This window comes from Coturnix japonica, chromosome 8 (assembly GCF_001577835.2).
Source record: "Coturnix japonica isolate 7356 chromosome 8, Coturnix japonica 2.1, whole genome shotgun sequence".
NCBI classification, from domain to species: Eukaryota; Metazoa; Chordata; class Aves; order Galliformes; family Phasianidae; genus Coturnix; species Coturnix japonica.
The window spans coordinates 26,278,832-26,303,096 of NC_029523.1; the positions used below are offsets into that span (position 1 = coordinate 26,278,832).

The 24,265-nt window shown below is 46.3% G+C and overlaps 1 protein-coding gene and 1 long non-coding RNA gene across 3 annotated transcripts in view; one reads left to right on the top strand and one right to left on the bottom strand.

The window, feature by feature from the left end:
- NEGR1 (neuronal growth regulator 1) overlaps positions 1-24,265 on the bottom strand; it is a 167,471-nt gene that overhangs the window by 11,923 nt on the left and 131,283 nt on the right. The window contains exon 7 of one of the 2 annotated variants that reach the window (XM_032446132.1): positions 17,667-17,708. The exons of the other annotated variant lie outside the window; for it this stretch is intronic. Coding sequence (XP_032302023.1) covers positions 17,667-17,708 — 42 coding nt within the window. The remainder of the gene's footprint in view (positions 1-17,666; positions 17,709-24,265) is intronic. 2 annotated transcript variants of the gene reach the window in all.
- On the top strand, positions 3,306-9,362 carry LOC116653745. Its single transcript, XR_004308131.1, has 2 exons — positions 3,306-3,831; positions 4,463-9,362. It is a non-coding gene; the product is annotated as an uncharacterized LOC116653745 (long non-coding RNA).

Genomic DNA, 24,265 nt, shown 5'->3' on the forward strand with positions numbered 1-24,265 from the left:
TTAAAAGAGTTTCCCCAAGTAAAGATAATTTGAATTTCAGTGGCTTTAAAAGCCGGTGGAAAATTATGTAAATCTGATTTGCCGCATATGAACCATCACTATGTTTGTAAAGCTTATTAAATCAGAGCTGCATTGTTTCAGTACAAAGGTGCTAGGTGAATTAACGGGGAAAGATACAGCTACTTGTGTCAATAACAGGGAAAGCTGTGGCTCTCAAAGCTGGTTGACCTGAGGATCACAGAATCATTTGAGCTGGAAGGAGACCACTAAAGGCCATCTGGTCCCACTCCCTGCAATGAACAGGGACACCCACAGCTCCACCAGATGCTCAGAGCCCCATCCCTGACCTTGGGTGTCTGCAGCGATGGGGCATGACTTGATGTGAAAGAAACCTGAAAGAGGAGGATGCCCAGACATGAGTATGGGGATGGACTCCAAGCCACCGTGCGAGGATGGTGCTTCCAGAGAGCCCCGTGCCACCTCCCCAGCCCCAAACCACCTCCACCCATGTGCTCTGCTTTCCCTAACTCAGCAATTACTCCATGTAAACCTGAGGTTTGCCACACTTAGCAGTTGTGGAAATGTTTGAGTGCACTCTCGGCACAGATAGGATTATACTCAGACATCTCTCCTGGTAGTGAATATAAAGGAGCAAAGTAATGCTATATCAGTATCTCTAATTAATACAAGAGATTAGGAAAAGTACTGTGCTGAAATGTGTAAACCAACATTTGCTAACACCCAGGGCTGCATTAACCAGGAATAATTACAAGCTCTAATGCTGAAACTGGTAGACAAAAGCACGGACCTCTTTAGGGTGTCTGAATAAGCAAGAGTAATTCTGTTAAATGGATTATGCAGAGAGACATTAATAAGCATTTCAGTTAACTATATTCAGGTTAATGATTTATTATAGGAAAGCCTTAATAGTTTGTATGCAAGATCTAAAACACACAGAGAAGGAAGGGATAAACTAACTCAAGGTCAAAGCAGTGAGGAGAAGATGAAGACTGGTTTGTCAGAACTGTCCGTTGCAAGAGAAGATGGAGAGACTGCAGCACCTGAGTGCTCACCAGAGTCCCACTGTCACATCTCCAAGCACAGTGATACATGAAGGCAGCCTAGGACAGACAGCTGTGGACAAACCATCTACAAAGGCTGCATGAGAACGCAATGGATTGAGGGTAGGGAGACCCTGAGGAGCCCAGCCCTGGGATGGGACAGCCTGGTCCTGGTCCATGTGCAGCCACAGACACAGCAGGACACCCACTGTGTGGTGCAAAATTCACTTGTTCAGTTAAACTGATAAATCTGAACCTTTTGTGGTTGTAAATGGGAATACAGAGAATCTGAGATAATTGCTCTGTGGAAGTAGAAAACAATTATTTGCTACATTAAAATATTAAAGCTTAGCATGGTGAACACTTGAGATAAATATGCCATCAGCAACGCTGAAGAGAAACACTGCCCTGTGTGTGTTTGCACATATCTCAGCATATGCACTGAAAATAAGAACAAATTATTCCCTGCTCAGCCATTAAGACCTCCTTTGTGCCATGCTCTGTATCTGATTACGAACTGTCAGGCTACGCTGGTTCAGACAGAAATAGTGTGTCTATAGGGTTAAAGCCACAGGGCACTTAGCTCAGCCTCCAGCACCAGAACTGCTCCACCCTGGGCATCCAGGTTTCCCCTGCACATGCAGAGCCATTCCCCATCCTCCCAAACACACACCTACAGGTAACTCATGCTAAACATGAGTTGTCAGCAGCAATGTACCAATCTAAACACAGCTCAATAATATACACAGCAACGTAGACTGTAAGTCAGATGGCTTTTGTCTTTGTGTCAGTGCAATGGAGCGTGCCTGACATGCTTTGCAGTTGTCAGGACCAGCACTGGCAGGTGAGCACTCAGCATCTGTGTGCTATTAAAGGCCCAGAAAGTGGAGTTTTGGCTGAGGGAGGCTGAGAAGCGCCTGCAGAAGGCTGCTAATTGTCCTGATTCCAGATCACAAACAACCCTCTGGAGCAAAAGTACTTCCAAAATCAGCCAAAAAGAAAATTTCCTAATAGATTTTGGGTTAATTCAAAGCTTTTGCATGACTGCAGCATTATTTTTCCATTGCACATCTGTGCCCTGCCAAGGATGTAAGCAGGGCTGTGTCAGTGTCCTGCTGGGACGGCAGGCAGACCCCAGCAATGTGACAGCTGAGGGCACAGCGCATGTCCCTGCAGTGCTGGGGACATGCCCCGGCTGTCAGTGTGGGCCTCCCATTGGGCCAGACACACATCCCTTTGGTTATTCAACCTTTACATGTTTACAATGGACTCTGATAACTCAGGAAAAATGGGGCAGTGGTGGCTGGGAGAGGCTCACCAGCAGCAGCCCGAGTGCATGAGCCTGCATTTATGGTAACCAGTGCAAATAATGGATCCCCCCATACTGCTGGCTGCCCAGTTGTTTCTTCAAGTGAATTTCTTTGGGTACTGCACCACCAGAACTGCAGGGCCCAGACAGAGTAGGACCATGCAAACCCTGCAGATATTACTGACATGCTTTTGGTGTAACGTCAAAAACAGAAATGTTTTTACACCCTGATACACTGTTATATGCTGCTATATGCAGTATATCTTTAAGGGAGTTCCATTTAGACACAGATGGATTTGATCATATCAAACAAAAACCTTCCATTAAATAACACAAAGGAAAGAAGTCCTGCTAATACACTAATAGGATAAATGCAGCAGGCTCTGAACACAGACTGCCACAGTGTTTAGCAAGATAAAACAGTACAGCCCCAACTCACCCGATTTCTGCTGCAAGCAATATTTCATAATACCAAGAAGTATTTATGAGGAAAATTACTGTGACTGGGTAGAATAAAACTTGGCTTTATATTTCATCCTTTATACTCACGTTATCTCAGATTTCTTTCCATGGAAGAAATGTGCAGTCATATCGGAGCAAATAAAGTGTCTTTTAAGAACCTGAGAATTCCTGATTTATATCAGCCTCAAAGGTCAGAGACTGCTTTTGGCACAGAGGAAACAGCAGCGGCAGCACAGGGATGAGCCCACACCACCAGGACCCCATGTGGTCCCCACCAGGGGACATGGGGACTGTAGACATCCCAGCGCTTTGCTTGGGGGGTACAGCAGGGTTAGCAGTCATAGAATCATTAAGGCTGGAAAAGAGCTGTGAGATCATCTAGTCCAACCACTATCAACCAGTTGGTAGCACTGAGCCAATGTCTCGCTGCCTTCCAAGAAGGAGCCCGACTGTATGGCTCAGAAGCAGGAACAAGTCCTAAATCCCATCCCCCATGTCCTCCTGCACAGGCACCTGGTCTGTCCCAGGTTGAGCCAAGCTGGGATCTGAATGCAACATCTGCATGAGAAAGAGCTGCAAGCATTGCAGAATTCAGGTCAGACTTAGCCAGTAACCTGACCAAAAACCAACCAGTTTAATAAGGCCTCTCCAAGCGGCTCTTTAACAAAAATAGCCAACTGCATGTTTGCAGGGAGAACAAGACTTGACTCTGTGACAAGTCCTTGGAAAAGCATCTGTGACTGCAGTGAATCATCAGTGCTGTGTTGCTACAAAAGGACAAATATTCCCTGTGATGTGTACATACAAGTGTGAGCTGTGCTGTGGGGCTGCTGCTCCACTCCAGGGCAGCGTGTGGTGGGATGGCTGCCTTCATGGACAGGCAGACAACAGCCTGAGAGCACCGAGAGCCACTCAGACATGAGGAAGGTCAGACAGCAGGCCAGCCTAAAGCCCAAGGAGACAGAGTGCTACTGGGACACAAGGATTGCTCAGGAGAAGGTAAGGAAGTCACATTCCCTGGTTTGTGGCAGCAGGACTGGGCTGCAGCTGGGGGGGTGGGAGGAACAACTGAGAAAAACAGCACTGGGTTGCATGGAGGGTGAGGGATCTGGAGCACTGCAGGCTTTTAAGAACAGTGAGGATAAATATCTGCTAAAAATGATGCTGTGTGCACAGCTGCTGTCAGCCATAGGAGGGGAACCTTCTGGGCATCCTTTTTTTTGTTGATTTTTTTTTTACAAAACCACCCAGGAATGCATCACAGTTAGAGAGTAGGCAGGTTTTGTAGAACCTGAGATACAACACAACAGGAGGACAGGCAGAACAGGGGGCAGCAGGTAGTGCAGGGCAGCACAGCCCAGCCTGCAGTGGGGCAGTGCATGGAGCTCCCCTCCCCTGCCCAGGAACTGCCTCCAGGTTCTCCCTTATGCCTTGAGGACATGCCCATTCCATGCAGGATGCGCAGAACACTTTAAACAGGTCTTTAATTCTCACAGAAAAACGAACACTGCTGTAGAATCTGCAATTAACCTCTCAGCTTATCGCATCCAGCCCTGCTACTGCACAGATTTGTGATGTCCCTCATCTATACTTCCAGATGTCTTACAAGCCGTTCCTTTCCTTCCACCAGGAGCAAAGAGCTGAAGGTTTCTCCCCCAGGAAGGAGCCCTGTGTTCCTGGGTGCGTTCAGCCTCAGCCATCTGACACTGCCTGGCTCCTGCAGCCCTCCTCATGGGCTGCCATCATCCCCAGCTCTCCTTCCCCTCCCTCTCTTCACAGAGCAGGAACAACAACAGATTCAAACACTTGACATAAACTTGCAGTTCTAACCCATTTCTTGGTGGGATCGGATTTTGAAGGGCTATAATTATCAGCAATGCTCCCGTATTGGAGCTATGAATAAGCCAAAGGGCTCTATTGTTTCTACAGCTTGAAATAAACCCCAGCTTCCACTTCCTTTGAGTCTGCCAGGCTTTTCTCACCTTCAGAAGTGCTAAAAATAATTTACCCAAGGTGTTATAAAAAAAGTTATATATGTATATATATATGGATATTATTTCCTGTTCTATTTCAGCAGTAATCTCTTTGGTAAGGTTATCGTCAGTGACTCAAATAACTTTGCCTTCAAACAAAAGTTATTGCTTAGCCCAAAGGCCAAGTGAGCACCTTCTGGAATCAGATCCACTCTGCCTCTTCGGAGCACATATGAGAAAAGTTGAATAAATACAAGTCTAATACAGTTTGATAGTCATTTTCATATGATCTGACACTGCATATTAATGAGCTGGAAACACCAGCTAGGATTTTATTAGTGATACGCAACGCGATGGAAAGTGCAGCAAGAACAGCAGAGCAGCAAAGCCCCAGGCTGCAGCAAGAGATGGCTTGCTCCAATGCAATAGCTGTAGGAACAGAAAAAAGAAAAGAAGCTGCTTACCCTTGGAAGGCCTCAGATAGGCAGGGATATCCAGTGAGATGCCCTCATCTCCACTAGCAGCCCTTAAAAGATGACTGGGAAGAGATGAATCCTGGCTCCAGCCCTTCCAGTCATTCAGGTGCCTTGCGCTGCATTGCATTGCATTGCATGCACCTGAGCTCCCCTGGGCTAGCCCTGCCTTCTCACCAGGTGCTCCATCACTGCTTCAAGCCCTGACTTAGCATTTCTGCTATAGTGATACAAGGCCAATTTAATAAAAATAGTCCATCAAACAATGACAATTCTATCTATCTCCACATTCCAGCAGAAGCTGGGGCTAGCAAACCACAGCCTGTGATGCAGGCATGGCACAATGCCGGACCACTCGCATACAATTGCATTGTACTGCAACAAGAATGAGAACAGTGTGATCAGGCTGATGGGTGGCAATTCAGTTCAGTGCTGGGCAGCTCTGGGCCATTGGCACCCCAGGGTTCCTGGCCTTGTGCTCACTGCAGTGCAAGAGAGAAAGGAAAAAGGAGGCATCACGAGGAGAAATACTGGTTTCGCTATCAAGGCATTCCTGTGGATGCCTGAATCCTGGTGAACTTCCTGGCTAAAAAGCAGAACTCCTCGAATTGAGAATTGGACTGATTATTTTGGAATGTCTTGATACGGACTCATGCAAACAGAATAGCAAGACATAAAGCAGCCTAGCAGCAGAAAAATAATTGAATAGCACCAGTGAGCTCAGCAAAGGCACCAAACGCAGCTTGGGTTTGACTCTGCTACAAGAAAGATGGTTGGACTGGGATGATTTTTAATTACGGTGTATTTTCAGCTGTCATCCAGAAGACAGATGTGCAGCTCCCAGAATGTCATTATTGCCTCTGATTTGGGGAACAATGCTGCTTTTGGTGCTTATGCATGCAAAACCTCACATTCCGAGTTAAGTAAGAAGCGGTGCTTCTGTTGAGAATGATGAAATCACTTTCAGATCAGTTCTGTAAATGAGCCATCTACTAAAGCCCTCTGTTAATTGAAAATCCTTCCTTGTAACTGATACCAGAACTAATTCCATCGAGCCTATTTATGCACAATCTTAATACACCAGGCAATTATAGGCCCCATTTACTGTAGCCCTGTGTGACGTATACAGCTACGTAACCCTGGAGCACAGTGACTAAATATGGATATCACATTTGTTTCCCAAATTTTGCTTGTAGAAAGATGACTTTTTGTTTGCCTGGAGCACAAAGTACACGCTGTCTCTGAAGCACATATCGATGCTAATTCTTCTAGTTATTATCTTTCTGTTTGAAACTTTCCCCTTCGTTTGTTCTGTGATGGCACAAGGCTGTGGTTTGCCATCAGCAGTGCTGGGAGTGCACATCCCCGTGTCACCTGTGACACAGCCATGGTAAAAAAACCAAAAGGATTTTTGAGTCCAGCCCATTTTGTTTTAAATGGAAGATGTGGAATAACAACAACTGTAGAAGCAGAGTGGGATGGCGATAGAAAGGGATCATTCAAAGGGAACAAATTAGTCACAGTTTCCTGCTGTTGTGCAGTGTTCTGCTCATGGTGCTGGTTTCAGTGTGTAAGGATGGGACTGCCCTCCTAGCCATGTGTCTGCAGCACACAGCTGGCCTCAGCTTTATCATCTGTAGTGAAAATAACCAATGAAAGCAATCATTACCTTAGTTTAAGGTGCCTCATCCCTGCAGGCATTCAAGGCCAGGCTGGATGTGGCTCTGGGCAGCCTGGTCTGCTGCTGGGTGACCCTGCACACAGCAGGGGGTTGGAACCAGATGAGCACTGTGGGCCTTTTGAACCCAGGCCATTCTGTGATTCTATGATATGACTCTATGAAATAGGAAAGAATACACTGAGGGTATAGACCTCACATCTAGAGCAGGCTGATGGAGGGTTCTGCATGGAAATGCAGTATTAAATGGAGGAGATTTGTTCAGAGTCTTCCACTGAATGTGTCAAACGCAGCTTTGGAGAAGATTATACTGAGACAACAACCAAAAAAAAAGCACTGGGGAAAGCACTGGCGCAAGCAAAGCAGCTGCCTCTCGCTACTCCCCACACCTGCACTATGATCCCTGATGTGGGGCACCCAGCTCCCATCCACACAAGGTCTGGAAAGGTTTCCAGTTCAGCCTGGCCAAGAGCCGCTGCTGCCCGTATCAGATAACCACGCTCACATCATGCCAGGCGGGCGGCTGCTGGGTTGGCTGCAAGGGATCGAGTTTGAAGAATTGGCTCAGCTCAGAAGAGTGATGTTCTGACAGCAGCTGTGGGGTTACAAAGCCAAGACACAGACGTACGAGTTGTTCCAGAAATAACACCTCTGGTGTGCACTACCAGGTACTCACACTTGGAATTCTGACAGCCTACAATAACTGCTTCCCTGACAATGTTCCCTTCATTTGTAAGTGTCACATTTAAGAAAAGTAAAAGCATTTTAATGCGACAGAAAAACTTGGCATGAGAGCTAATTACTTTAATTCGATAGATTTCTCTTTGGCTCATCTGCATACTTGACAATTATTTATGACTTCCATCAGCAATTAAGGGCTGAGTCTTACACTGAAATATTGTAAATAGCTCTGAAGACTTTTGCTGATCCTTCTAACTTTCCTTCAGAGGAGATGAATTTATTATTAGAAGATAATATGTAAAATATTTGTACTTCTGACCTCCTGTAAAACATCCCTCCTGCATTTTAAATGATTGGTTGTCAGCATTGCTTTCCTCGAAATGAAGCGAGACGCTGTAAATAAGAGCTTGAATTAAGCAGTGTATTAAATCTACGCATTCGGTGGCAACCTTTGATACTCCTCATATATCTCCGTTGGTTCTGCTGCATTCAGCTTTGCCATATAACATTGTGAATTATAACTTTTTTACACTGAACTTTGCAGTTTCTGGCCAATTTGAACATCATTCTTCAGCTCTTGACAAAGGATATTATGTTAGCAGGTTAGCGCGTGGTTTCTTGCCTTTTTGGTGGCTTCGTATAGGAAAGGGACTTTTTTTGCTGGAGGAGCTGACAAGCTTTGAGCAGATCCTCCACGGGGGAAACTGTCAGATGGTTTCCCAGTGTTTGTTTTCAGTCCAGCTATTCTGCTGGATTTCTCAAGAACTTCCCTGCCATTTCTCCTGGCCGTCTTTCCTCACCATGCCCTGGTTATACAGGCACATTAAAAACCTGTTGAACTCATGGCAGCCTGCTGGAGCACAGCTATTGACAGTCTATTCATCACCAGTAGCACTCTCACAGAGCCATAGTGGTCACAAGGGACCTCAAATGCTGCGACAGATGAAAGAAGTTGTAAAGCCAAAGTGTTTAAACCCTAATTCTACAAGAGTTTGAACACAGCTCTACCTCCAGCGACAATTGACCAGATCAGTATTATCTCCTGAGTGCATCCTGTCTGTCAGTACTGCTTAATCTTCTTTGTAATGAGGATACCTTAAGTAGAAGGACACTGGATAAGTCATATACATAAAAGAGATCTACAGCTTGCTGGCATGTGAAATTCTTCTAATACGTATTTTTATGGAACTACCGGCACATTATGTGCTTGGCAGCATAAATAAAAGAACGTGTTACCCTGGCAATTTCACATTTACTACATTAGTTAGTAAATGCAACGGCCACCCGTACTCTCCTACAATAAAAACTGCTGAGCCTTTTCATGAAAGATGATTGCAATTTCCACCGGTCTGTATATGCAATAAAGAACCATAACTCATCAAAAGTTGAGCTATTTGCTCTTAAGATAGAAGGCCATTTTTCTCAAGCACTTGACACCGCATTAACTATTCATGAAAGTTGAGTGTTCAAACACCGCCTAAGTAAAATTGTTTCTACTTTTCAACTTGATTGAGGTCTTTTCTGAGCAAGACTACACAGCAGCCAGCAAAAGGACTCGTAACGCATGAGAAATGCGGAGACTGTCCAGGTACTGCAGCTGTGAGCTATTGATCTGCTGGAAAGCCTGGTTCCTCCTCCAGAATTGATTCATGATAACTGCCTCCATTTGGGTCAAACAGTATTTAACCGCTTGTAAATTTTAATTAAATGATTTGTCACTTTGAACATATGGTTTGTCATCTTGCAGCCAAGCGATGTGTCTTTATCAGAGAATGACTCAAGGGGAAGGCATTCGTCTCCCCTGTCACTTCACCCCCATTAAGACAATTTGCTGCTGTGCAGCACGTGGGGCTGCAGGAGCAGCCTGCGAGCCGGCCACCTCCTACCATACAACCCACATCTCCCTTTTGTCTTTAGCATATGTTTAACTCTACACACTGCAAAGCCTTCTGCTGCACCACACAGCAAAGCACTTAGCAAAGTTCCTTTCAACAACACTCTTTGTTTCTCATGCATAGATCACACCCGCACTTATTCAGCTGCCCAGGTATCTCTGTACCTAGGAACCCGTACCCACAGGGTGCTGCTTCTAGGAGCAGAAACCTGCTGGCTGGCTCCAGAAGGAATGTTTTATTTTAATGGTTTCTTTGTGGCAGTGTAACTCACCCTGCTGCCGGTGTGACTGGATATGGAAACTTGGTTTCAATTAATTTGAGCTCTCTTCAGTGTGCGCATGTTACACGACACTGCTGTAAGCATATGAATTTCATGCACATCCCCCTCTCTCTGAGATAAGGTTTAATCCTTCGAGGCAGACAACCTCTTGTTTGTGCAGGGACACAAGCTGTTGCTTTAAAGCTGCTGCTTTAATTCCTTTATTTAAAGCTGCTGCTTTAATTCTGGGGTCCACCATCTGTGAGCTGAAGACTTAGAAAACATCCCGTAAAGTCCAGACACACAAAAAAAGGGCAGGAACTGCTTATCACAGAGTCAAATTCTGCTTCTTTTCATTAATGTGAATCTCATGATAAGAAGTGTATCTCTTGAAAACAGCGCGCTAGCAGGCCACAGACACATCCACATCTACTTTGTGCTTATTATTGTTTTTTTCTCACTACACAGTAATACACTAATACAGTGGTAGATGGAAAGAGCATTTGCTGACGTTAGCATGAGCACGGAGAGTCAAAGAGCTGCTGGTGCCCATTCCTGGGTCAGCAGGCTGGGACTGAGCAGTGTGACTACAGACACAGCTCAGGGGCATGGGGGACAGCCTGGGCTCTAACCAACAGGACCCTGCAGCCCTGGGCCCCCGCAGGCCCTGCCCTCCAGGTGCTGCTGCTTCCCAGGCTGCAGTTTTGCTGCCAGAAGTGGATTTGGCATCCAGAGGCTTTCCAGGCACCTGCCTTTCCCACCTGCTCTTCAGCTTAATCCAGAGGATTTGGGAAGCATTATGGCTCAGCTCTGCGTGTTATTATGCAGAAGAGAGAGGAAAAAAACAAACCAAACAGTTGAGATTTTTCAAAGCTGACTGGGAGCTTTAGGAATAAAACTCCTGTTAAGGCTGAAAGCTTTGAAAATCTGCCTGTTAGCATAACGTCTGGGACAGGGCTGTGCCTCTGGCAGCCCCTTCCCCACCTGGTATCCCACCACGCCAGCAGTGATGCTCAGCCACCACTCCTTGCACTGTGAGCCTGTGTTGCAAAGGCTTGACTCCAACTGCACTTTGAAGCAGAAAATTAAAGCACCAAAAAGGTTCTTCATCACCCTCACGTTGCAGGTGAGCTGCAGCTCAGCTCTTTGCATAGTGGGGCATTTTCAGGTAACAAGCCACTGTGCTGTGCATCCCCTTCGGTCCATGGGAAAGCAGCACAGGATGCCAGAAATCTTCCCAGTCTGCCAACGGGCACTTTCCCTCTGCCATTGATTTTGGCACTAAGTCAGGATTGCAAAAGGCAGCGCGTGGCACCGGGCAGGAATGCCAGGATCCTCCCAGAGAGTTACAGATATCATATGTAGGAAAAAATCAATGGAGAAATGATGTATGCTGCTCTGTGGGCAGTAATAAAGGCAGGCAGGGATGAAAGAAAGTGTTCCATATTTTGCTTCTCCTGACCTCCCTGGGAATTAAGGGTGCCTTCAGAGGCACAGCTCTATGTGCACGCCCTAAGCCATGCCTTTCCAAAGAGCTCTGCTTTCAGGGAGACAGAGGTGGGCCTGCAGTCATTTCAAAGGGCCCCTGATATTATTGGAGACACACGCTCCACACAGAACCCATTATTCTTCCGAACTGTACCTCACATAAGCTTTAAGCTGCGAAAATTCATGTTGCTACAAAATGAACCTTCCTCAAATCTCAGTGAGACCTGAGTAGCAATAATCTGCATTTACCAGACGGAGGGTTTCTACCTCTTTGTCAAACACATCTCCTCCTTCATCTACAATGAAACACTATAGCGCGAGGCCACAGGTATGGAAACCTAACAAACAGTATTGCAGGCACTGCCTACACCCAGAACGTCTCTATAACCCGAGTGCTTTGCTATAACAATTTACTGCAGACTATTCAAATTACGTGCTGTTTTCCTATTATAAAATCCATACCCTGCTCATTCAAGTGAACACGCTCTTGATCTTTCAAAGCAGAGTTGTTCTCTGAATTGCCTCAGTCTGGCAGAAAACTGATTCAGTGTGGTCTTATACACCATGCCTGTTGAATAAGGAGGCTGAATGGCAGGCAATCGCCGCAGTTGCAATCAGAGATATTAAGGAGGATACATTCTATCAATAGTTTCGTGAAGAGATGCAGCCTTATTATTTGGAATGTGATTGAGAGAGAAATGCACACTGAGAGACAGACCCTGACAATGAGAGAGTTGCACATATAGGAACAGACTGTACAAACCACAGGAACAACTACAAGGTTAATTTTCCTTGTGAACCTCATTGGATCAGGGGAGTAGCGCACAATAAATAGGGCGTGAGAGGTTTCCTCCCACTTCTGCAGGAGTTCCTAAATGGACACAGGGTTCCTGTGAAGACCTGCTACTCAAAGATAGAAACTCCTGGTGTTACTGCGGTCACACTGAGTGCTGCCCTGTACCTGTGAAAGGAGATAGCCATTTTTCAGAATTCACATCGTAAGCTCTCATTAGCACCTGAGCTTGGGAAGAAGCAAAGGTCACAGTGCTGCAGGGCACCATGCAACTGGTTTGTGTACATAATATGACCTCTGCAGGTGAGGCACTGAGCCCTGGGCAGTCCCGAGCACAGTGTCTGTTCTGTTTATCACACAGCTTCACCAGTGGGTCACCCTGTGTGCATCCACCAGAGGCACCTCACTGTGCCTGGGCTGCCCAGCCCGTGTCCCATGGGAGGAAGGTCATCACCTATTGTGGAGTTCTGCACAAGAGCCAAGGCTAAAACCAGGATGGCACCACTCTGGGAGCAGTGACAGCTCATGATAAACCAGTCTGTGTTTTACTATTCAAAGCTGCTGAGTAAGTCTTCTATGACTGCGCTCCTTGAAGGTCATGGTGTGGCCCAAATACCATGTTTGTTTTTCCCCGTGATTTTTTTTATTCAACACAGAAGATGCTATTAGAAGAAAAAAATGCATCATAGCATCTTCCTCAGGATACCTGATTGGCTGCTTAGGATTTCACGTGGAAACTGTAGAGAAGGACCCAACTTCTTAAAGATCAGTTTGGTAGAGCAGGTCCTGTGGCTGGTATTTAGTAAGGAAAGATAAAGCAGCAGCTATGACTTCAGTCATTGGGTTCAGAGTAAGGAAGTGGCTGATCCTGTTGTCTCTGGGTGCTGGTTTTCATCCAGCATAGCTGGAGATCTTACTGGCAACTGCATCAAAATGTCCATGTTGCACAGATAGTCCAAACGCAGCTGCCAAGAAACTGCAGTTTCCATTTGGAGAATTTCAGACAGGGAGAAGACAAGAAAAGCAGCACAGCCTGGGATGAGGCTGGATGGAAGCCAGGATCTTTTTTCCCCACTCAAAACTCAATAGTCCTGCATGTGAATTTCTGTAGAACTGACATATTTGTGGAGTTTTCAAATGAGTATTTTCTGACAAGTCCCCTCCCCCCCCCCCCCCCCCGCCTCCCTCCTGCAACAGCCCAGAGCTGTCAGCCCCCTCCCAGCCAGCTGGAGCCTTTTTGATATTCTGGGCAGTTGGGACCCTCCCTGAAGCTATATATATGCAGTTATCTGTACATTTTAAAGTTCTACACATGGCTACACATCTCATCTAGATGGATATATGCATATTTATTCCTCTGTGAATTACTGTAGCCAGCCAATTCCGGCTGATAAACCTTCTCATAAAACATACCCTGTGTGATAAATAAAAACAAAGACTGCTCTCTTTGTGCTAATGAATCACATTCTGGAATCCCCTGCTTCCCTTCACTTGTTCACAACATGTCTGTATATGTGGGTTCTTCTGAAGCAGCCTTACTGCTTCACAGTGTCACAGCTCAGCCTGGGCGACCCTCACTTGCATCACTGTGCCTTTCCAGTGCAGCCCTGCAGATGGGTAATGCTGCGAGAGTGAAATTGCAGACCAGACCTGAGAGCCACCAAACACAGACAGCCCTGGTTTGTCCCCTGCCAGGCAAACACAGACCATCCTCCCAGCATCTCCTGGGCAACATGGACGCAGACAGCTGTGGGTCCCTGCCTGCCTTGCACACTCTCTGACCCTTTCACATTCTGCAGGCATCATTTCACAGATGTCCCTGCACGGCTCTCCTGGCACTTCACAGAGTGATGCCTGGTTCAAGTGGGATGTCTCAACAAAATTCTCAACATATCCCATACCACAATACTCGAGCACCCCCCACTACTGCATGAGGCTCCACTGAGCATCACAACTGCTCCACCACCACTGTGGGAGCTGCTTTTTGGGGGAGCTATTTAAGTATTTAAGGTTTCACCCCTTGGCAGAAGGCAACAGGCAGAGTAACATCACCAGAAATCTCTCACATTTTACATCCAGGTTTAGCAAACAAGGAATCAACAGGCTAACAATGACCTATTTCCAATCCTATTTCTCAGCTGATAGAAAGTAGCCCTTCTGATATGAAATGACACATCTACTCAGCAAGCACTGAGCAATGCGCTTCTTCTGCAATGATGCAGATGTAAAATACGGGAGAATGCTGTGGAGAGCACACTGTGAGTAGCCTGAAAGGTGTATTTTACTTAAACAGAAATGCTTCCCTAATTCCACAGGTTGTGAGAATGCAGCTTTCACAGAACATTTCCGAGATGTGAGTCCACCCATTTGTAACAGCAGTAAATACAGTGCTGGTAAGGCAGCAATTTCCCACAGTGCACCCAGCATGTAATGCAAAGCATTCCTGACTGAACAACGTGCTGCTCTGATGCTCAGTCCTGCAGCAACACGGTGCTGCACAACATGGGCCAAACACACACACACCGATTCCTTCTGACAGAGAAAACTGTGCTGAATTTCCCACCTGGCTGCTGTTCTGGAATGCAACACAATTGGACAACATACTGCAGACATGAAGCTTTTCAACAATTAGTGAATAGGATTAACACACTGACCTTTTTTCCCTGTAAAGGTCATTTACCTTTCCAATGCCCACCTCTCAATGCAAGTTTCAGTAACCCTACACATCTTTCTCTGTCCCTAAAGTGGAACCACAGAATGGCGTTCTGCAGCTACCCCTGTAAGGTGACTCGGAAGGGGCACTGCTCAGCCTTCCGCCTGCCAGCTTGGGGTTATTCATGGGGCAGCAAAGCAGCCAACAGCTTTTGAACAAGCACACATCTGTTTCTAATGCAGGCTAGAAGTTAAACCTGCAATGAGCTGGGATCTGTTATCCCAGGTTATCCCAGAACCTTGAGATGTTTCCATTCATGTTGAGTTTTTGAGAGAAATTCTGCAGATGGGGAATGGCTGCTCTGGCCACCTGCCCTCATGCAGGACTCTCTAGCATGTCATGCACAGTGCTTTTATCATGTAAAGATACAACTAACAGTGAGAAATGGTGCCATGAAGGCTGAGATTCAGAGTCCAACTCCATAGATCTTCCATAGGCAAATCATTTATTGATTAAAGCAGGAACTGCAACTTCTTGAGAACAGAAAAGAAAAATAGGGGAGCTGACATATTTCCTATTAAAAAACAGAGCATGCTTGAAAGCAGGGATTATTTTGGCATTCTGGCATATTAAAACACATTAGATATGCAGGGAGGTAGATCAGGGAGAAGTAACCCAAGTTCAAGGAGCCATCCAGCCTGCCCAGGGAGCTCACTTAAACACAGCTTTTGTTCTTGAGAATATTAAATAACCCACAGCCCTCTCTCTCTCCAAGCCCAATTTATATAAAAGCACCTTATAACGTGTGAAATCATTAATCAAAGGAGATTTCTCAATTATTCTCTCTGACCTGTCACCGTTACTTATTTAGTCGGCGTTAAGAATTCAGCAGCATCTTCAAAAGCTTCTCCAGACACCACCTGTGAACTAATTACACTAAAGGATGGGGCATCTGGAACGAACCGCAGCTCCTGGCGGTGGCTGACAAAAGAGATAACAACTGTGGCCCCAATCTTTTAACTTCTGCAGCTAATTTGGTGCACATCTCTGAAAGGAAAAGTAAACTCCCACATGTCCCAGAGGTGGAAGGCACAGTGTGTAACCACAGCTCCCAAACACAACTGGAACAGTTTGAAGCTCATTCTCTGGGCAGAAAGGGATCTTTAGGGATTTTTCTTTCAACACAATGGTTTTGATGGGCAACCATTGAAAGACATTTTGAGGCTGCTGTCACGGGGCTTACAAACAGCTGGAAGATGTCACAAAACTTCTGTGATAGAACTTCATACACGTATCTTGGAAATCATTTCTAACAACAGAAGTTTTTACAATGGCTGTCGTTACTCAGAATAATTATCTGGAATATGAGAAGGAGAATTAGCTGGGAGAAAGGTCTGTGATGCTTCCATTGCTCCACACTGCAGCCTTCCCCACTCTCAGCCAACTCAAAGAAAAGCATTACTCCCGAATAATGGCATTACTGACACCATCTTCCAGTTCCGCAAGATGGAATATGGGAAGGTAGGCATCCAAAATACTGCTAAATGATTCCAGTGTTCAACAGTTACAGCTCTTATCTCATTGCAGTCATCACACAGAGTGTTCTGTGCCACCATCCGCCCCCTGCCATCCTGCAGCACACACAGACTCACGTTCTGACACTGGAAACTCTTCAATTGCCTCTGCAGTTGTAGTGCCAGCACTGCTGCTATCTGGATATTTACCAGACTTAAATTAGGTACGGGGAATATCACAGCAACCTTTCACTACATAAGGCAAGCAGCACAGCTCAATGGCAGTGCCACTGCTGACACCGTGCTGATTTCTGGGAGCAGAGTGATGTCCTGATTGGGAGCTTCTCTTTCACCTCTTGCTGGTGACCTCAGAGTCCTTCCCTCAGCCCTTTCAAGGCAGATCAGCTCATGTAGCTCCATACCATCACAGCCCACCTTCTTCTGAAGTTTTCCTCCATTACATTGGAAATTTCACATTCTTAATTTCACTCTATACTTCAAATACTGATCTCTTGATCACACACTCTCATAATAAAGACAGGGATTGATATAAGAGGATGACATTTTTTTTCACCCCCATCTTCCTTCTGCTCCCCAGTGCCTGAGCACTGCACACCTTACCCCACTGTGCACAGGGAAATCACATTCCCCTGGCTGGTCTGATGCTGCAGTCACATCCTGGGAATACATTTAACACAGAGGAACGGGAAGCAGAGCAGAGCATGTGAGATTTGTGACTTACCCAGCCCAGAACCTTTGGGAAATGGTCGGCAATACTCTTCCAGCAGTTAGGGAGCTTTGGGCAGCCCCTGCCTGATCCCCTGTGCTGGGCTGACCAGCACTACCCGTGTGCTGCCAGGGCAAATGGAAGCCCCAAGAACACAAGGAGCTCCCACGCACAGCCAGGACCTCCTGCTGTTGGTCAAGCACAAGGGCAGGATTTGCAACTCATTGGGAACACCTTCTGGGACCCTATAGCAAGAGAGGGTCTCACAGCAGCAACCCAGAGCCATCCTATGGGCCATTCAGCAGCAATACAACAACATATAAGCCTCAAACAAACGTGCACAATCACAGAAAGAACAGCCAGGTTATCACAAAAACACCACAACAACAACACACGTGGCTGCATTGCCCTGTGCACATCTACTGCACGGCCCTGGGGCAGAGAAGGAATGGGAGAGGGAGTGCAGGGATGTGAAGAGGAAAAGGTTTCTCAGCAGGGGAAACATAAGAACAGAACAAAACACAGGAGTGTGGAGGAAAGACAAATCAATGGATGCACAGAGACAGAAAGGAGACAGCCCGGCACTACCACAACAGAACTGCCCGTTATCAATCCCTGCTATTGATATGGCAATGCATCAGTCCCGCTTCCTGGAGAAAAAGTACCCAAACATACTCTGTGAATGTATGTGGATACTGACCTGGGCTTGAGACAGGACTAGAGGTAGTAGGCTCAATTATTTCTACAAAAAGGGAAAAGGAAGAAAGAAAAAAGGAAAAAAAAGAACATTTGGGCATTAATCACACATGGAAGACAAATACAGAATGAGACAGCAAACAGTCATGCAACAGACACAAATGACGACTTATTCACACAGCTGGTGGCCATGGCAGCATGCAGGCTGTGTCTGCCCAGTGCACACCATGCCTGTCCAGTGCACACCATGCCTGTCCAGTGCACACCATGCCTGCCCAACACTTCCTTCCCGTGCCCACAGTGTGCAAAGTGAGGGCTCCAGATGTGCACATGTCTGCTTGTCCTCTTTGCACAGCTGCCCTTGGAGCTCCCCAGCTCAGCCACATTTCTCCTGGGAAATACTGAAGCCTGCCTGGAAAAAGGTTTTTTTCTGCTCCATTTATCGAAGGTAGTTTCTTATGATGAATATAAGCACAGTTAACAATGTTGAACAAAGGCTGTTTTTAAGGAATAGTCTGGTGCTTTAGTGAACGCTTAAAAATGCTCATCTTCTAAGTTATTGTACTCTTTCCACAATAAAACATTGATCAGAAACACTGAAGGCATTTAGGAGATGTTTACTTCACCTGGGGCAACCACGACAGGCAATGGGAAAAGTTAACAAGGGGCCAAAGCTCTCCAGCATTCAGCTTAATGAAACAATCATCTGTGGATTCTGTTATAATTGTACTTTAGAATTCATTATTCTGTGCCCTTTTATTAGCTATGTATAGCGTTATGCAAAATGAAATACCAGTCCCAGTCAATCTCACACAGAAGCAAGCTACCACTTCAATGCCGCAATTCAATAACCGTAATGAAAAAGATTTAATGAAATTACCAAGCTCCAAAGATCATTGACCATATTTTGACAGTAACAAGGAACTAATGGAACCAGAAGCCAGCAGCTCTGAGCACACGCTCCATGCTCACCCAGTTTTGCCTTTTTTCTCCCCAGCAAACACTTTCTGGCTTAATATGATGCCCAAACAATTCTAAGCGCAGTAACTGATGGACATGGTCCCCCAAAAATATTGTACAGTTTCCTGACCAAATTACCAGCATGAATAATTCTGCTCATACAGATGATCATTTATGATCTTAAAAACATTTATTTGCCTCCTTGATCAGTGCTGCCAATACATCCAAATCACTTATAAAATATTGCACAGGCACCAAACAATCACAGAAAGATACAGGTGATTACAGTGAGAGCGGGGCTGGCCTCTTCTCATTGGTGACAGGACCAGGGGAGATTTAGGTTGGATATCAGCACAAACTTCCTTACAGGAAGAGTTGTTAAGCACTGGAATGGGCTGTGCAGGGAGGTGGTCAAGTCCCCATCCCTGGATGTGCTTAAAGACTGTTTGGATGTGGTGCTCAGGGATGGGACGTGATTCAGCAGAGGGTCTTTAGAGTTCGGGCAGCACAGTTGGGTTGCAGTTGGACTTGGTGATCTTTAAGGTCTTTTCAAACCTGAGGAATTCTATGATTCAGTGATTTAAATAAGGATGCACGGTGATGTCTGATGAGCTCCACTGATTCCAGCAATGTCTCATTCTCCACACGAACCCAGGGGCTCTGTTACTTGGCACAGAGAGAAGGCTGTGCAGCCCTACCCGCAGGTTGGAGTTGACCTGCCTAACCCCAGTTCTGCCTTCTCGGCAGCAAACTTGCTGTCTTGCTTTTTGTTCCTTGAATTATGGATGAATGCTCAAAACGCATTTTGGCACAAGCTGAGGTTTAGGACCCAGGAAGAACCCAGAAGCCTCGCCCCAGGGCTCACAGCGCTGCAGGAGATGGAGGGTAGGAGCAGCAGCAGTGACTGTGGAGCTTTTGCTGCCTCTCAGCACTTCAACGAAGCTCAAGGCCGGGCAGCTCCTCACTGCTGGAGACCAACACACACATTCACAGAAGCACCTTGCTATTTTAAAACACAGTATCTGTACAAGCCGGGACCAAACCCAGCATGCAGCCACACTGCTGTGGTTGGACTTGGTGATCTTACTGGTCTTTTCCAACCTTAACAATTCCACATCCCTGCAAAGTGTGGCACTTCAGAGCAGCACAATGCCACAATGCCCCGGCCAGCAGCAGCTCCTTGGGATGGAGACAACATTGCTGAGGGCTGGGAAGAAGAAGGTGGGAAGAAGCCAAGAGGCCTCCCACTGTGGGACAAGAAAGAAAATAAGGCAACACAGACAGCCCAGCAAAAGCAGCATCAGACTGCAGCTGGATTAGGTGCACTGAAGGAGCACACATATCCCTATTTACATACACTGGCATTGACACACGCTGTACGAGAACTCCCACCTCTATAATATGTTTTACTACAGGATGCCTGGTTAGAGAGCTGCTGGCTCAGAGCATCTTCCCTAACAAGAGTGCAGTTTCTAACTGAAACGGTGCCACAACACACTGCTACAGGCGAGCGCTTCTAGAGGCCACAGAGAGCATTTTGCAATGGGGAACACAAGAAGCTTTTAGTTTGTTTGTTTCAGCCTCCATCAGTAAAAGCATCAGATTTTGATATAATAATATTTAGACTTCTCACGTATTGGAGAAATCAATAACTGGTCCAAAATACCGCTCCCAATCTAATACTAACACATGTATTAATTGGAAAAAAACCCTCATAACTGTTTTCCTCTATGGCCTTTGATAATTAAGCAGGCTTATTTAATCTCATCTCCCCTGGGCTATGTCAGCTATGCTAAAGATTAATGATTTATTTTGAAATAAAGCTCCTTAAGCCTGGGTAAGCCAAGGACTGTTTGAGAACAACACTAAATGGAAAATGGAAAAACTTCTTTAATAATAAATCTTTTGGATGGAAAGTGCAAGCGGGCTGGGGAGAGACGTGCCCTTAATTTATTCTGTGCCTTTTACTCACCATTAATATCCTGCAATTACAATTTGAGCTCTTTTAGAGATTTGAGTTATTGCACCTTAATTGCCAAGAGATGGTTTATTTTATTTAAGTCGTTTGTTCCCTTATTATGGGATGACAAGCGTTTAATAGCTCAGAGCCCAGGAGACACGTAGAGAAAACATCACCTTTGAATCTGAAACCTGCAGTCACTGAGCAGTTGTTTCATTCCATCCTTTGTGCCATCCCTGCTGCACTCCAGCCACCACCACTACAACACTACATTGCTCTGACTGCAGAGTTCTAACATGAGAGAAAACACAGCAATGAGAGCAGAGCAGCAAGATCCCAGGCTACATCAAGTGAGGGTTGACTCAAATGCAACAGCTGTAAAAACAGGAATAAAGGAAAGAATCTGCTTATCTTGGAAAGACCTCAGGCAGACAGAGATCTCCAGTGAGATGCCCTCGCCACCACAGCCAATGCGTAAATAAGGGCTAGGAAGGGGTGGATCCTGACTCCAGCCCTTCTGGTCACTCAGGTGCATTGCGTTGCATTACTCTGCATGTACCTGAACTCCCCTGCCTTCCCACCAGGTGCTCCATCACTGATTCAGGCCATGACTCAGCATTTCTGCTGCAGATGTCAATATTTTTTTCCCTCCTCTGTTTAATTTTACTAAGTCCCAACAGGGAAAGAAAGCCTTATCCACCCCGTCTGCAGTCACAGCACGCAGGGCAGCCTTGGCTGTCCCAGCAGAACCCATCAGGACCACTTAGCAAAGAAAAAGTCTCCAAGTAACTTGCGTGTTTTTAATTGAAACAAATGAAGGAGAAGGAATGGCTCTACTCATGGAGGAGTAAAGAGAATGTTTACAAGTCCTCCAAAAGCCATTTATAAATGCATCCTTGGGCAGCCTGGTCAAGTATTAAAAGTGGGGGGTTGGCAGCCCTGCCTGCAGCCATGGGGCTTGGAGCCTGATGATCCTTGAGGTCCCTTCCAAGCCAAGCCATTCTAGGATTCCCTAAACCCTTTCCATTCTGCTCTAACCAAGTTGATAGAAGAGAGATGCACAGCTGCTGTACAGAGTGAGCAAAAGCATAAACAGGCACACAGCATCACTGCCAGGGCTGCTACGATGAATATGAACTTGTGCAGATGTCAGAGGTCTAATGAGGCTGTTAATGAGTCTGCTCCTGCCTGGTGCTGGGTCACCTGTCTGTGATTTCAGCAATAAACCAGGTGAAGAAAAGTGATAAATTTCTCTGATTTCTCATTCCTATCAACACCTTAATTACACCCACATTGTGAAAGTTACAGGAAATATTCTTGTTTACTTGTTCTGGGTATACTATCATAGAGGACAAGCAGTACTGGTATATTATTCCTTATGTCCTACTTCAGATTTTTTTTCCCAGGGAATACTTCAATGATTTTACAGCAGTTGAGACCACACCAAAATGAAGAAAAGGTGACAAAGTATTGGGGATCCTTTGAGCTCAGTTCTTCATTCATATGTATCCACCAGCACCTGATGAATAATGCAGGCAGGGGAATCTGTTAGCAGTTTTGCTGTTCAGAAACACACAATTAGCATTGCACTCACTCCAACAATTATATTCTTGTTCTCAGAGGTCATCCTTTAAATTCACACAACTGTCGATGTATTTCTGGAAGTAAATAAGGCGAAATAGACGTTAGAGATGCAGCACGGTGTGTACCACAGAGCTGCCCTCTCCTTGTGCTCACGGCGGCATGCCTGCTGCTGATAACAGCCCTGAAGGAATGGCATTGCCAGGTCTATGGTAATAAGCAGGAAGCAGGAAATATGTAATTGAATAAAGCCTGGTCAGGACAGGGGGGTTGTTCTCACGCAGAACTGCAATGCTGGCAGCCTGGATGCAGGGCTGTGTGGGATGCAGCACCTCACTACTGCATGTGCTCCTGAGGCCTCCCTGGAGACATTCAGAGCCAGGCTGGATGTGGCTCTGGGTGGCCTGGTTAGGTGGTTGGTGACCCTCTGCACGTAGCAGGGGGGTTGGAACCAGATGGACATTGTGGTCCTTTTCAACCAAGGCCATTCTGTGATTGTATGAAAGCTGTCTCTGGGAAGGAGGAAGACCTGTCCTGCCTCAGGAACAGGGGCACAGGTGGTTCTCTCCCCCCAGCATTGCACTGTCACTGCTATAGTCTCTCACCAGCTCCATGCACTGTGCTCTGAGGCCACCCTGATTGGAGCAGCTTGGCTGCTCTGCTATCTGATCTCACTGGCACAGCAATTTGTGAATAAGTTATTTAATAATTACTATGTAATTAGAGTTCTACTGATCCCTGATGAACCGAAATCCACAGACAATGCCTATCAAATGAATCATTACAAATCTCTATAAATTACATGGTGGAGTGTGCCAGTGCCATGATGAAATTCACAACCGTCTGTAATTTCTGCAAAAGGAAACTTAATTAAGCTGGAGTTATAGTTGCACATCTCCGGACAGAGTTGGAGAAAGAGAATGTTACATGATGTGGATTTGAACTTCATCAAGGAAAACAGAGCCCCACAGTGCCATGCAGTGCTCTGCACCAGCATCCAAGAAAGGGAGAGGAGTGCAATGCCCACCACAGGCAGGGCGGCCAACCTCCACATGTAATAGCAGCCCAGGCTGCCCAGGGCCCCATCCAAGCTGGCCTGAACACCTCCAGGGATGGACGGGGCATCCACAGCCTCTCTGGGCAGCTGTTCCAGCACCTCACCACTCTGATAGTAAAGAACTTCCCCCTGACATCCAACCCTGGTTGCAGAGAAGTTTTCCACTTGATACAGATGTGTGTTGGAAAACAGGCAGGGCCAGAACAGCTGGTGCCTCACTGCTCAATGGGACAAGTTGTCCTGCAGACACGCAGTGGGATGAACTGCTTTCATTGCCCAGGGAGCTCTTGGAACCTGAGATCAAGGGGCAAAAGTCTGCAAAAAGCTTATATGGGAACAGCAGATCCAAGCACACACTGTAAGGGGTGAATGCAGACAGCAACAAATGATTTGCAAAGTAGCAGGTGAATCAGGCAAAGGCCACATCCCAGCTCAGCCACCCACATGCCCTTGGGGTGCAGGAGGAGTGCAGGTACCCCTGCACAGTGCTGGTGTGGAGCTGCTCTGCAGCTGCACTGCAACAGGGCCTTTGTCTGCTGCAGCAAACCTGAGGCCTTAAGTTCATTTCTTTAGCACTGAGGGCAAATCCCTCTGACAAACTCACTAAGCTTCCATGTAGAAATAATTCCAGCTGCCTGTGCTGCTGCTCACTGTGGCGGAGTGCAACAGAACCCAGCTCAGATGGGATTTATTGGTGACAAGATCGTACCCATTCATTTCTGGACCGGCCTCATCCCTTGGCCTAAACGGCCTTTTCACAATGCTTTATTGCATTGATTTACATGCAGAGGCAATGCACTCCCAGGTTCCCACTCTGCTCAGCCGCTATTGCTCAAATATTTATACAAGGGCAATTTCCCCGTGCTCTGCTGTCATGTGCAGCAGCACAGCCAGGTCCTACTTCCAGAGCGTCAGACAATAAGAAATGATGAATAACGAGTGGCTCGGTCACTGCTGCAGCACTGCTGCTCCCCTCACCTCTTCCCAGTGTGTGGGTGTACCACTGCACCACTTTTAGAGCCTTACTGGGACACCTCGGCATTCC